The sequence below is a fragment of the Candoia aspera genome, chromosome 1 (assembly GCF_035149785.1).
Source record: "Candoia aspera isolate rCanAsp1 chromosome 1, rCanAsp1.hap2, whole genome shotgun sequence".
Classification (NCBI taxonomy): domain Eukaryota; kingdom Metazoa; phylum Chordata; class Lepidosauria; order Squamata; family Boidae; genus Candoia; species Candoia aspera.
In genome coordinates this window covers 221,099,096-221,112,304 of record NC_086153.1, presented here as the reverse complement: position 1 = coordinate 221,112,304, position 13,209 = coordinate 221,099,096, and the positions used below count along the sequence as shown (strand labels likewise).

Here is a 13,209-nt window from a genome sequence, read left to right as displayed (position 1 = left end):
ACGGAAGAGTATCATAATGGTATTAAATGTCAGGGTTACAGTAAATTATTCTCTGGCCTTTATTTTGTCTTTAACTATGTTTATTGTCATATGAATTTTTGAATTTGAAATATTGGCATGTTCTCTCCAAAACGAGGCTGGAATTTTTTGTCCCTAATTGTGTTTCTAGAGAAGGCAGTTCTTGATGGAAGTAAATATGCCATGCTAAACCTGCAAGGAATGCTGTAGTAGCAGCTAAATAGCTTAAAATGCAATAGGAACTGGCATCTGTTAGGTAATTCTTTTGTATACTTTTCAACAGCATGCCTTACTAAGTAGGATAGTCCACATCAAATACTGTATATTTTGGGATTGGCCACTCATATAAATGCAAAAATCATAGAACAACTTTTTTGGGGTGGGAAAACCAGCAGATAACACTGCTTTTATATTTGCATTGTTGTACTGGAAGAAAATTACTTTGACCATTGTTGCATATATGAATTTGAATTCTTGGTCAATATTCAAGGATTAGCAGAGTAGCTATCAGTTAATAGAATAGTGAGCTATTTGGACCAAAATTGCTGAATACCTTCAACTATTTTTTTTTAAGTTGTTTCGTTTTAATTTGTATGTCAATTTGTGTTGACACTTTTTACTAAATTCTACTGAATTAAATTTGCCAGAGTGTAGTAGTTTTATTTTAAATAAATTAGGATAGGGAAAATAGCATATTTCATGCATTATCACGAGCTGGCTGTTACCTTGGCAAGAAGTGTGCTTGTCCACTGGAACTGTGACACGAGGTCCAGGCTCATGTCTCTTAGCCTTTGCACTGTGTGTCTCATTACCTCCCCCTTTCCTGTATGCCACTCAAGCTAAATTCTTGGTGGTGGTGTTAGGAACTGAGTTGGACTAAGTGGTATTGGTGCCTGTCTCTGATCTGTTAACAGCCCCCTTTTGGAATGTGGAGGAGGTGAAAGAAAACAGATTGGAGCTGAAGCAAACATATTCTCTCCCCTGAAGTGTGGAAACATCCTCCTTCTCTCATTCATTCTGGTTTACTCTTTCATAGCACCTGCAGTACTCAAGTCTGCTCAGTTGTTCTCAACAAAGTGTAAATTGGATGATACTGGCTACTGATGGATCACTGTCCCCCCACATGCCCATGATGTAATTTCCTGTTGCTAATTTATTGCTTGGGTGTCTAGGAAAATTACATGATCCATTTCCTTTTGCACCAAGAACCAGCTGCCTTCACGGATAATAAAACTAACTTCTTTTAACTACTTAAAGTACTGTCCAGCATTAAATCATTGTTCATTTCTGCTATAATTCTGTGTGTAAATTTCTCAGTTGGTTAATACAGCTGATGCCTGTTTTTTTTGTTGTTGTTTTTTTTAACTAAGGTCATTGGAGAAACTACAGATTTTTTTGGCAAGAGTGCATGTTTGATTAGAGATGACTTTAAGGGTACCATGGGACTGTATAAGTATAAAATATACTAATTTTAAATATTCACTAAAAGAAACAATAACTATATTTTGTGTTCACTAGATTTATTTGTTTTAATAATGCCTACAGTTTAGCACCAGATCCATGTTACTGGCATTGGTTTAGGAATCCATAATTATTCAGAGGCAAAACTGTCAATTGGTCAACAGATTGCAAAAGGAAATGCTGGATGGAGAGAAAGAAAACTAAGGAATCCCTTTGAATATGTACTATTTGAGGCAGAATCTACTGTATATATTATTTTGCAGCGATCTCAAATTTGAAAAACAGAAAATGAGGCTTAAACTCAATATATTCAGTCTATTGAGTAAAACATATCTTGATATTATATCTACTATGACTTGGGCCCTAAGTTGTTTTCTTATTCACATGCAAACAGAATTCTAGCAATTTTTCCTGTGACATCACACAATATTTTCAGAAATGTTCTACCACTGGGGAAGTATTTGCTTGGGGATATAATGGGAAGGGAAATATATTGTAAATATGATCCCTCGTTCAGTTCATAAAAGGACATGTGAATCAAAAATTAATTGAAATCAGATTGCTAGGGTTTAAACCTAGACAGACTATAAATCAAAGGTAACTGATTACCTGTGATGGTTGCTCGTTGCCGAGGCAACCAGTGTGCAGTGAGAACAGATCTAACTAGCTGATTCGGTGGGGACCACTTAGGTTCCTGTAGTTCTGGAACAAATTGCTTTAATTCCTCACGTGATTCAGTCAGTAAGATTCCTTTGCATGTGGTGTACAGTATATGGAATTTGCTTCATTTCTTGCATTAGGGATACACTTAAACAGTTTCACAAATTAAAATCATGGATTTGAAAACTAGAACTGCACTTGTCTTAGTGTACTCTGGCTTCATTTGTTGCTGCTGTTGGAAAAATAATTTAGAATGACACTCATTAAACTGAATTATGTACCTTTTTACTCTGCACTGTTCTCTGCACTGTCTTCTCTTTTTCTTTAGCATTATTTGATGGCAACCCACAGTCAGGCCTGCATGAGTAACAGAATCATGTGCTATTTAGACCACCAGGCTGAAAGGGTGAGGAGGCAGCATGTCTGACTACTTCCCACTCACAGAAGTTTAAATTAATATGGCAAGAAAGAAGTGAAACTCCTCTGAATGCCTTGTTTTCTTACCTTGTATTCTACCTTTCCCCCATGAGCTTAAGGCAGTACAGGTTAACAATGGTAATTGGGACCAGAATTTCCATCACTAAGTGATGCAGTTGTAAAGTATGATGAGCACATCGCATAGCGATGGCAGTCCCCATTGCTGGCATTAAGTGAGGATTGCGGGTCATTAAGCGAGGACCTCCTCACAACTTCCTGCCAGCTTCCAACAAGCAAAGTCAGTGGGGAAGCTGGCAGGGTGTTGTGAGTCCCAGGTGGCTCACAAGCAGGTTGGTGGGTGGGTAAGTGGTTGCTGTGGCCCGGCACAAGCGCAGCTGGGCCAGGAGTGGCTGCTGCCAGGGGCAGGGGGGCGTGCAAGCCTTCCTGTGCTCCACCACCCCTGCGGCCCCAAGTGACCTTTGCCATCTTCTTCCTCCTGCTACTGACAAGGCGCACCTGGCCTGGCCCTTTGCAAGGCAGCTGCTGGCCACATGCAGCCTTCTTGGGAGGCTTTGGAAGGTGAAGATGGCAAAGGTCAGTTGGGGGAGCAGGGGCAGTGGAGCGCAGGGCTGTAGGGGCAGCAGAGTGCAGGGTGGCCAAAATGGCTGAGATGATGGAGTTGATGAGTGGGGGGAACTTGAAGCACACGCTGTGGTTGTAAATGTGGGTGGGCTGCCAAGTGCCTGAATTTTGATCATGTGACCGTGGGGGCACTGCAGTGGCTGTAACTTCAAGGACTGGGTGTAAGTACCATTTGTTCGGCGCTGCCGTAACTTTGACCAGAATGGTCATTAAGTGAGGACTACCTATATACATTCTTTTATCTGTTTTTATATCCACAGCACCCCTGTGAGGTAGTCTAGGGTAAAAAACCTAGTGAGCTTTGGAAGAAATTCTTCCATCTGCATTTGAGCTGGTGCAGTCTAGGAACCAGTGATGTGCAGAACGTTTCAGATTCAGCCTGTCAACTTCGAAATGCCTTTCTTCAGGTTTGAAAGTTTCATAAGCAGAACTGGCTGCTTCAATCGTTTTTCGCTTGAAACACCTTCCAAATTGGTGGAAATATCCCACTTTGAACAGGATCAGTTATTCTGAACTTGAAATGGAATGTTTCAGATTCAAAATGCTCTTCACATCCCAACTAGAAACAGTTCATTTGCGTGATTTACCTTAGAGGAACCTCCTAAATTCAGCATACGCTTAGTAATTGATGTGATAGTCCGCCTATTGTAGAGAAAACCATAATCAGTCCACCTACAAGCTGCCATTTTGTGGTTTGTATGTATAGTTTTGGAGATGAGGATGAGCCCATATGTAGCACGGAACTGCACGTGTCACTTTAATTCAGACTAATCTCTGACTGACAATTGGGTAGTGTCAGATTTCACTATTATGAAAGCTAAAACCTTTCCTGTCTCAGATACCATCCAGCACACTGTTAACCAGATCAGTCTGCCCCCAGCTGATGCCCTACAGATATGTGGACAGCATTTGTTTTTCTTGGCTGTGCCAAAAGGTAGACATCAACAGTTTATAATAAAAACTATTTTGCTTGTGCCTTCCTATGATAATTTTCTTTATGGCTTAGTATTTTCTCATTTTTCTGCCTTTTATAGTTTTTCCTTACATTGCAGTTTTTTAGTTTTTCATCTGATTCTTCTTTTTTCAGCACTGGTTGGACAACACAAAGAGTATTAAAAAACAAGTTAAAAGTAAGTGGTTAGGCTTTTTATATATTTTTCAGTGAAGTGTTGGGTACATATCTGGGGAGTCTCTGTTCCTCTAAAATATATTTTGACAAAATGAAATAAAGAACATTGCAGTAACAGAAAATTGGCATTATAATTCCCTTTGACTCAAGGGATTTCATTAAATATGTTGCACTGAAAATTGACTTGTTGCTGAACTGTATATAGTTATTAAAAAATCTTGCTGCTGCTTTCATTTTGCCGTGTTCTCTCTCTTCAACTTTACTGAAAAACAGATTGAGGGTGGTATTTTTTCAGAACTTTGTTCCTTTGGCCTATTGTTCATATTTCTGGCTTTTTCAAATTACTGTTATGATAGTAAAATACAAAATAAGACAGAAAGCTTGAAATTCTAGTATAACAGGTACCTTGAATCAACAGTTGCTGAGATGATGCATTAATAGCATCAGGGACTTTCTGGTCTAGAATTTCTGTTATTGAAAGATAATGAGAAACAGAACCTACCATAACAGAATTTAAGTAGCAATGTGGGTGAAGGCAAAATGCATGCAACCTGCTTCAAATGGATGCATTTTCTTTGCTACCAAAAGGATATAGGATCCAAGCTTTCAGTAACACAGGTGAAGCAGGTGTTAGTGGAATGCAAAACTGAGAGATAGTAAAGGTTTCAGAAACTGGTTAAAAGTTCAGAGAAGTTGCAGGATTAGAAGACCTAAAGAGGTGGAACAAATTACGAGAAGGCTTTCTTCCCAGGAAGTTACAGTATGTTTTTGAATTTGTGCTTTGCAAATACCATACTGACTTATCTAGATATCTTTGCAATATTTTGCACTCCGAAAATGTAATGCCTCTTGTTTCAGCTCTAAATCTGTAGAATGTGTGCTGACACAGCTCCCACAGCCAAGATTTATGGATTTCTCACTTCACAGAATAGAGCTTGGTAATACTGGGATTAACCTAGATTTGTCTGTTCTTGGCAAGGCAAATTAACTTAATGTAATGTAGTTTAGGTGGCTTCTAATACCTAATATAAAACCACTTTTGTCTTTTTAAACATTTCCTTTTTTTGCTGGTATATTTTATATTTAAAGGGTTTTTTTTAATGTCATTTTGAGAATAATTTGTAAATGATGTGTGCCTGTATGAACATCTTCGCAAATATTGTCTTTGCTGTCAGTAACACATATTCCTTTCTGTAGTTGGTCCACCATACTGTCTTCATCTTCGTGTAAAATTTTACTCTTCTGAGCCAAACAACCTACGTGAAGAGCTCACAAGGTACATTGCATGCAAACAGGAAATCTAGAAATCCTATAGAAAGGTTTTCACGACCTGTACTGTAGCTCATTGTATAGCATACTAATCTGAATATGAATGTTGCAGGGTTCCTAGTCTTTGAATATTTAAGTAAAAGTCAAGTACTCACATTATGCCCCCAAGGCCATGAAAGGTTTTACATTCAGTCCTCGTAGCATTTCCATTATATTGACAATATGTATGAAATGAAGTTCTACCAGACAAATATTTTATAAAAGATTTTGGTCTTGTCTAAGAAATCTGCTTTGGGATTGCTTTGAATGGTGAAAAGGTAGGAAAAAATAATCATTAAAAATAATAACTTCTCCCCTTTTCTCCCATTTCAGTGTTACACCCAGGAAAACAGGGGAAACTGAAATTGCAAAATGTGTATTCCTTAATTAGAATCTCATTCTTCTGTGATGAAACAGGCTGCTCCTTGTTTCTGTATTTTCACTGAGAATCCTTTGTGCATTATCTGATTATTCTAAATATGTGTAGCATTAGTCTGTTTATCTTATTTTACTGATTTACTGATTTATTTTAAAATATTTAAAGCCTATCCAATATCCAAAGGATTTTGCAGAAAACTAGTTAGATGTCATCAAGTTGGTCCTGACCCCTGGCAACATTATGGATAAATGTTGGCCATCTGATCCTGGCAACAATTCCTGGCTTTTCCAAGGACATGGCAGTGACCTCCTCTATCAGTCTTAATTCTTTTCTTTCCCTTCTTTTGTTTCTCTCAGTCTTGCCAAGCTAGTTGCTTTTTTTTTTTTTTTGGTGTATCATCTGCTTGCATCATGTGCCCCAAGATGTGAGTTTCTTTTGCTGATTAGCTTCTGAAGAGTCTGTCAGTCCTTTTCATCCAGAACCATCTCCAGATCCATAAATTGAAGGCATCTGTCTTCTTTCTCTCACTCTTTCTCAGGGTTCAGCTTTCACAGCCATACCTTAACACTGGTAAACTCTTGCATTAACTATTCTATCTTTGTTGTCACAGAAATATGACAAAAATCTTTTGTGATCAGATAAGATCATTGCCTTCCTACCTAAGATTACATCTCCAGCATACTGTCCATCTTTATCTCTTGAAATTAAGGACATGAAACTATCTACCGCTATCACTTTGCCATAAACTATGAGTTCACTCAATATACTGGTTGACATTAACCTGGACTTTTCAGTTTCCATTTTTATTTTCATTATAAGCTCTTTAAAGTCACCTTCATTTTCAGCTAACCAAGTGGTATTGTCTGCATATCACAAATTGTTGGTGTTTCAACCTTCAATTTTGATTCCAGTTGCCATCTCTTGCAATTTTTGCCATTCACATAACATATTCCAGGGTTTCTCAACCAGGATTCCATAGAACCCTAGGGTTCCGCAAGAGGTCACTAGGGGTTCCCTGGGAGATCACAATTTATTGAAAAAATTATTTCAAATTCGGGAAATTTCACATTAAAGAGGTAAGTTTCATTATCTTTAGTTTAAGAACACTGTTAATGCATATATGCATTATATATTATATTATATTATATTATATTATATTATATTATATTATATTATATTATATTATATTATATTATATTATATTATATTATATTATATTAGTATGTGTATATACATGTGCGTGTGTGTATATATAATATAATATAATATAATATATAATAATTTTGTAACTTCTGGCCTATATTTGAGCCTGAATGTGCAGGGGTTCTCTGAGGCCTGAAAAATATTTCACGGGTTCCTCCAGGGTCAATAGATTGAGAAAGGCTGATATATTCCCTGTGTAATTTCAATGGATGGAGGGACAATATGCATCCTTGTCTCATTCCCTTCCCTATTCTGAACCACCTTGTTTCTTCACACTCAGTTCTAACAGTAGCTTCTCATTCTTCTAAGGAATAATCAATTGTTCTGGTTTACCCATTAGCCCAATATATTCTGTCATGATCTACACAATCAAAGGCCTTGCTATAGTCAGTAAAGCAGAGGTAAAACTCTTTAAAAAATTCCCTTGCTGTCTCTATTATTCATCTTATGTTTGCTACCTGATCTCATAATCCTTTGCCTTTATGAAGTTTTCCTGTTCATTTGGCATTTCTCTCTTCATGCATAGCTTTATTGTTTTGTAAGGTCTTAAATAAAATTTTCACATTCTTTTGCATCTTCCTTAAATAAATATTCATATTTTCCAATCTCTATGCCACACAGTCTTATTCCATGATTTGGGGCAAGTCTATGGGTTCTATAGTGGCTATAACTCCCAGGCTAACCCAGGCCTCACCCCCAGGGCAGGGAAATTGAAAACTAATACCCAGACCCTGAGGGAGTCCACCATTTGCCTAAAAATGAGGTCAAGCAGTTCAGGGAAGGAGCCTTCTGGACCGCAGGGAGGCTTGTCCCTGACACTCAACTTCACAAATAGGAACTCTCATCCGGTCACCTGTGGAACAGGTTCTAGTCCCCACAAGTTACCCTGCAGTATCGTTGTGACCCCTTGTCTCTGGTTTTGGTGTCACCTGAAAACCCACTCAGGCAAATTTCAGATAAAGAAATCTTTCCATCCTCACTCAACCAAGTCTCAGTGATGCATGCCAGGTCCAGTCTCTTCCTCACTAGAAGTGATCTTCTAACAAATATCTTTTTTTCCTTTTATTAATATTTTCTTCTGGTTATTATCATTCTGAGTAGATATATCTTTCTTCTTCCATTCTTGCTAAACACTGGAAGTTTGTGCTCAGTCATTACAGATCTTCCTTATTGATGAAGGCGTTCATCCTGTTTTTCTTTGGCTATCATTGTTCTGAATGCCACTGGGATCTTTTCCACTTAGAAATGTTGGGATTTTTTCTTGTATGTCAGTTTTCATATGTTTCACTTTTCACTCTGAAAACATTTATCTCTCTTTAATCTTCTGATTTTAACCCATGTATTTGAGACCAGCAATTCATAATTTGTTCCACAGCCTGCAGCTGGAAATGTTCTGGCTGAGTGGATTGCACATCTCATCTTCTGTTTCCGTTTATGTAATTGATTGAATTCCAGTGTTGTGCCTATACAGTAGTGATGTCCAGTTGTAAAGTCTGTATTTACAGTGATTGATAGCAATTTCTTTTGTGTGTTGGCAAGGAACAAAGAAATTCTCATCACAAAACTCTATTATTTTGTCTCCTGTTTGACCACATTATCCAAACCAAACTTTTCTGCAATTCCAGATTCATTTATTTCCCTAATATTTGTATTCCAATTATGCATGAATAGTATTACTTTCTTTCTGTGTTGCTTTTGGCATCTTTTGCAGTTTGCCATAGAATTCTTCAGTGTTGTGCACTGTTGCATCTCTAGCTGCTGCACATGTACTCATATAACAGTGATGTTCACTTGATATCCATTAATTCTAATAGATATGATTCTGGTGTTTATTGGGTTAAAGCTGAATAGTGATGTCCTTTTTGGAATATCATTGCCACTCCGTTCCAATATATGGTTTCATGCCCAGAATATATAAATTAGTCCATTTCAGTCCCTCTAAGTTCATTTATTCCTAAAACATCTAATTTAATATGCTTGATTTCTATTTTGACAATTTCAAGTTTTCCCTGGTTTATTATTTTCACATTCCATATTTCAATTGTATATTGGCACCATCAGGAAATAGATTTCTTTGCAGCTTTAATCTGTAAAAGTTCATTTTTTCTTCCCCAATACCCAGAGTAGTGCCTTACAGCTTGGAGGTCTCGTCATCTAGAATGCACATTTTTCTAAATGTTTCAGCCAGATCTATAGAGTTTTCTTAGTAACAGGAGAGAAGTGGTTTAGTGTAGCCTTCTTTGGGGTTTGATTTTATAATTCTAGATGGGTTAACTTCCCTCATGCCCTCAGAGCCACCTTTTAGCCTCACCATTCCCCTTTTGGACTTTACAGCATGCTTCCAGCAGCATCATTTTCAGGATCGGTGAAGATGCTGAGCCTTCTCACCTCATCAAGGTGGAAATCCCTTGGAAGGTGTGGTGGTCTGTAATCCATAAAAGCAAGCTAAAATAATAAAACCAAGTAAAATCATAATAAATTATTTTTTAAAACTCTATTTAAAACACACAATAATAACTAGAGTGGCATGATAGAGAAACACTTAAGGTATGATCAGGCTGTAGTCTGTAAGAGTAAAACCCAGGTCTTCACCTGATGCTGAAAGGCAGATAATGTTGGCATCAGCCTTGCCTCCAAGAAATTGAATTCTAAAACACCAGACAAAGACAGCCTTCTTCCATGTCCCCACATACAAGTCTCTCCCAGCTATTGGACACTGAAAAGGATTACCCTTGCAGATCTTAACATTTAGGAAGTGCATATTGAGTGAGCATTAGGGTCCTAAACTGTTCAAAGCCTTAAATATTTATATTCAAACAATTCTTGCTTCCCCAGTAATGTTGTTCTTGCTTTTCCCTTTTAAAACAGATATTTATTTGTTCTTCAACTAAAGCAGGACATTCTGAGTGGCAAGTAAGTACCATTGATAATTATACTGAAACTTGGTTCATGTAACATGCTAAATCTTGAGTTGGTTTAACATGATGTACATATATGAACCATGTGTTAATGGTTCTTTAAGGGGAGGAATGATTAATGATATATATATTTGGTTATAGATTTATTCACCTAAACCACTGCCCAGTATATTGCCTGAACCCAGATACGAGTAAGAAGTTAATGTATAGTTAACTCCACTTTCTGTCCTCCACACAGAGAGGCAGGAGCCAGATGGTTCTCAGACTGATAAAGATTCTAGTAGTATAAACAACCCCCAGCTGCAGCTTCCCCTTTTATCAGAAAAAAAAAAAGTTCTCACCTCCACTTTGCAGCACTGTAAGACTATGAGAAAAAAGACTGAGAAACACCCTGCTGTCCTATTGCATACATAGATTGCTTCTAAGTGGAAAATAATTTACTTGCTGGAATTCTGGTATCATTACTGCTTTCATCTTAATAAACCTTGCTAAAGAGAAGTCTGTGAGATTTACGTTGGAAAAAAACCACTTTTAGTTGAGGTAGCTACCCAAGGTCTGACAGACAGTGTCTCTCCGACACCCATATCATCAGCCCCCATTGCAGGTGTATGGAGGGTGAAATAATAGCGAAAGAGCTGAAGGTTGCTCGGTCTTTTCCAGTAAAGTCCACAATGACTCCAATACATTGGGGGATTTTATCTTTTTTTAATATAAAAGTCAAGTAAAAAGTGTCAGCTGTCCAGCCACCACAGAAAGATACAGACCAAACTATAGTGGCTTGCTATAGTATCCTGTATCATCTGATATACTAAAGAAGTTAGAATATTTGACTCAGAATATTATGGAAATAGGGAATTCTGGGGAATGCTGGCTGGGAAATTCTGGGAATTGAACCTCACACATCTCAAAAGTTGCTGAAGTTGAGAAACACTGTTGTAAGTTACAGGCATCTGCTTTCATGAAATGTATGTGGTAAATTCAGCTTACAAATAATAAACTCGTATTTCCAAAGTGATACAAATCTTATTTATTTATTTATTTATTTTTCAAATTTAATTACCGCCCATCTCCCCCAAAAGAGGAGTTATCACTGTCAAATGTTATCCGTGTTACAAAAGTCTTGTATTTTCTTCCTTTCAGTTTCCTAAATGTCTTACTAGTAAAAATACTGCTCACAGTTTCACAGGGATATAGATGTGGGAATGAGGATCTGTTTTGCATTGGGGATGTGTTGCTCTATTTCAGACTTTGAATTTTGGATGAGTAGCTGATATAATATAAATGAGAAATGTATTAGTTATGTCCATGGTCTGTGTACTTTTAGAGCCTCAAATCATTCTTCGTAATTGCAGTGCATCATCCATATTGCTTCTGTGCTTCCACAGAGCTTCATTTGATAATATTTCTAGCTGAAAAATAGCATTCATCATATGACATCATTTATTTGGTTCAGAGTCCTTTGCTTTCATGAAAATACTTAATGTTTGACAGTGGTTTTCTGCAAGCAGATCTTTTCATCATGGTGCGTAAACTACAATGGCCGGTGTTTTTAGTAGAGTGAGGATGGATACCAGATAGGTCACCATTTCTCTATGTAGATCTTAATATTCTATTGCACAAAATTTGTCACCACCTTTGTGATGATCCAGGATATATCACTGTGCTATACAGATACAGTTCTACTGCTTTCCAATTTTGCATAGGAGTTGCCTTTATCTGCCATGTTCATATCTTGAGTTCCTGAACAAAAGGTGGGATATAAATCTACAAACAAACTTATTTTGCCATACTGGTGTTTCTGTTACCTAGATAGTCTCTTTCCAAAATTTCAAACTTGTCTGATATATCCAACAGCTTGTTCTCCTCTGACATCCAGTAAATGCATCACAAGTAGAACATTCAACCATCTTTCTTATGAGACTAAGTGGATTTGATTTAAACATTGTGTCTATATTTCAGGTTTTGCCTCTCTTTTACTACAAGACCTGTCATCCCTGTAGTCTCCAAAGTTTTACCTTCTCTTTGCTGTTCATTCTTCCAGTCTCAGCTGTTTATCACTGTCTTGATCCTATTACTGTTATTCTTAACTCACTATTCAAAAAGTTTCTCAGGAGTTTTTTAACTCAGATCCTCCAACAACCTAGTCTATTCCAGTATAGAAGCTTTCATTGTTATCTGCTCCCTCATGGTTACAATTTTTGAGCCTTTAGCTACCTGTCTCTTGAAAGTGAGATCCTTTGTATCTTTCACCTCCATCAACTGCTACTGAATTTTGTACCCTTTGCCTGGGACTGTAATATCTGACTATTTTATTTATGCAGTTTAGAGACCGCCTGATTCCCAGTGACTCTGGGCAGCTTACAATTTAAAAGTTTTTTAAAAAGACAAAAAATAAAGAGATAATAAGAAAGCCAAAGACAAACACATAAACCAATCTCCCCACCCCCCACCCGATCTAACAGGGGCTCGGTCATCACCCTGCCCAAAGCCCAGGAGAATAGCCAGGTCCTTAATAGCTTCCTGAATGTCATCAGAGTGAGAGCCACCCAGATGTCTGGGAGTCAGAGACTACGAAGTGGCCCTGCCTTTCACTCTGGGTTTTATTTCTAAAGCCATCTCACTATCCCATTTTGGATGGCCAATTTTATTTCCTAACCCTACCCCAAACTAGAAAAAGCCCTCCATTCTTAAAACTTTTATATGTCAGTAGTAGTCTCTTTAGCTGGGACTGCTGTCTTTTGGGGAACCGAAGGACCTTTTGTTTACAGTTAAGGCCTTAGGAAGCATTTTCCTGTGTGAACTGAATGCTGTTCTGCCGTGGCACTTGGTTATCAGATAGTCCAGCTGCTAGATCATTTTCCTTGTGCTGTTGGTATATCCAGAGCCTGTTAGACTTGGGTAGAGATTCTGCATTGTCTTGGCCATCTACATTTGTCAAGCATGACGATTTGCATATTCAAGCAAGAGTAGCCATTGGATGAATGCTTTGAAAGAGAGTACTCTCTACTTTCACAAGTCATGTGAAAGCCTCTCTCATTTACTCATACACATACATCAAGACAGACCACAAAGAA

General features: G+C 37.7%; 1 protein-coding gene across 1 annotated transcript in view; it reads left to right on the top strand.

The window, feature by feature from the left end:
* EPB41L5 (erythrocyte membrane protein band 4.1 like 5) overlaps window positions 1-13,209 on the top strand; it is a 67,206-nt gene that overhangs the window by 15,779 nt on the left and 38,218 nt on the right. The window contains exons 4-6 of the mRNA XM_063288808.1: window positions 4,286-4,328; window positions 5,525-5,603; window positions 10,086-10,130. Of these exons, the coding sequence (XP_063144878.1) occupies window positions 4,286-4,328; window positions 5,525-5,603; window positions 10,086-10,130 (167 nt within the window). The remainder of the gene's footprint in view (window positions 1-4,285; window positions 4,329-5,524; window positions 5,604-10,085; window positions 10,131-13,209) is intronic.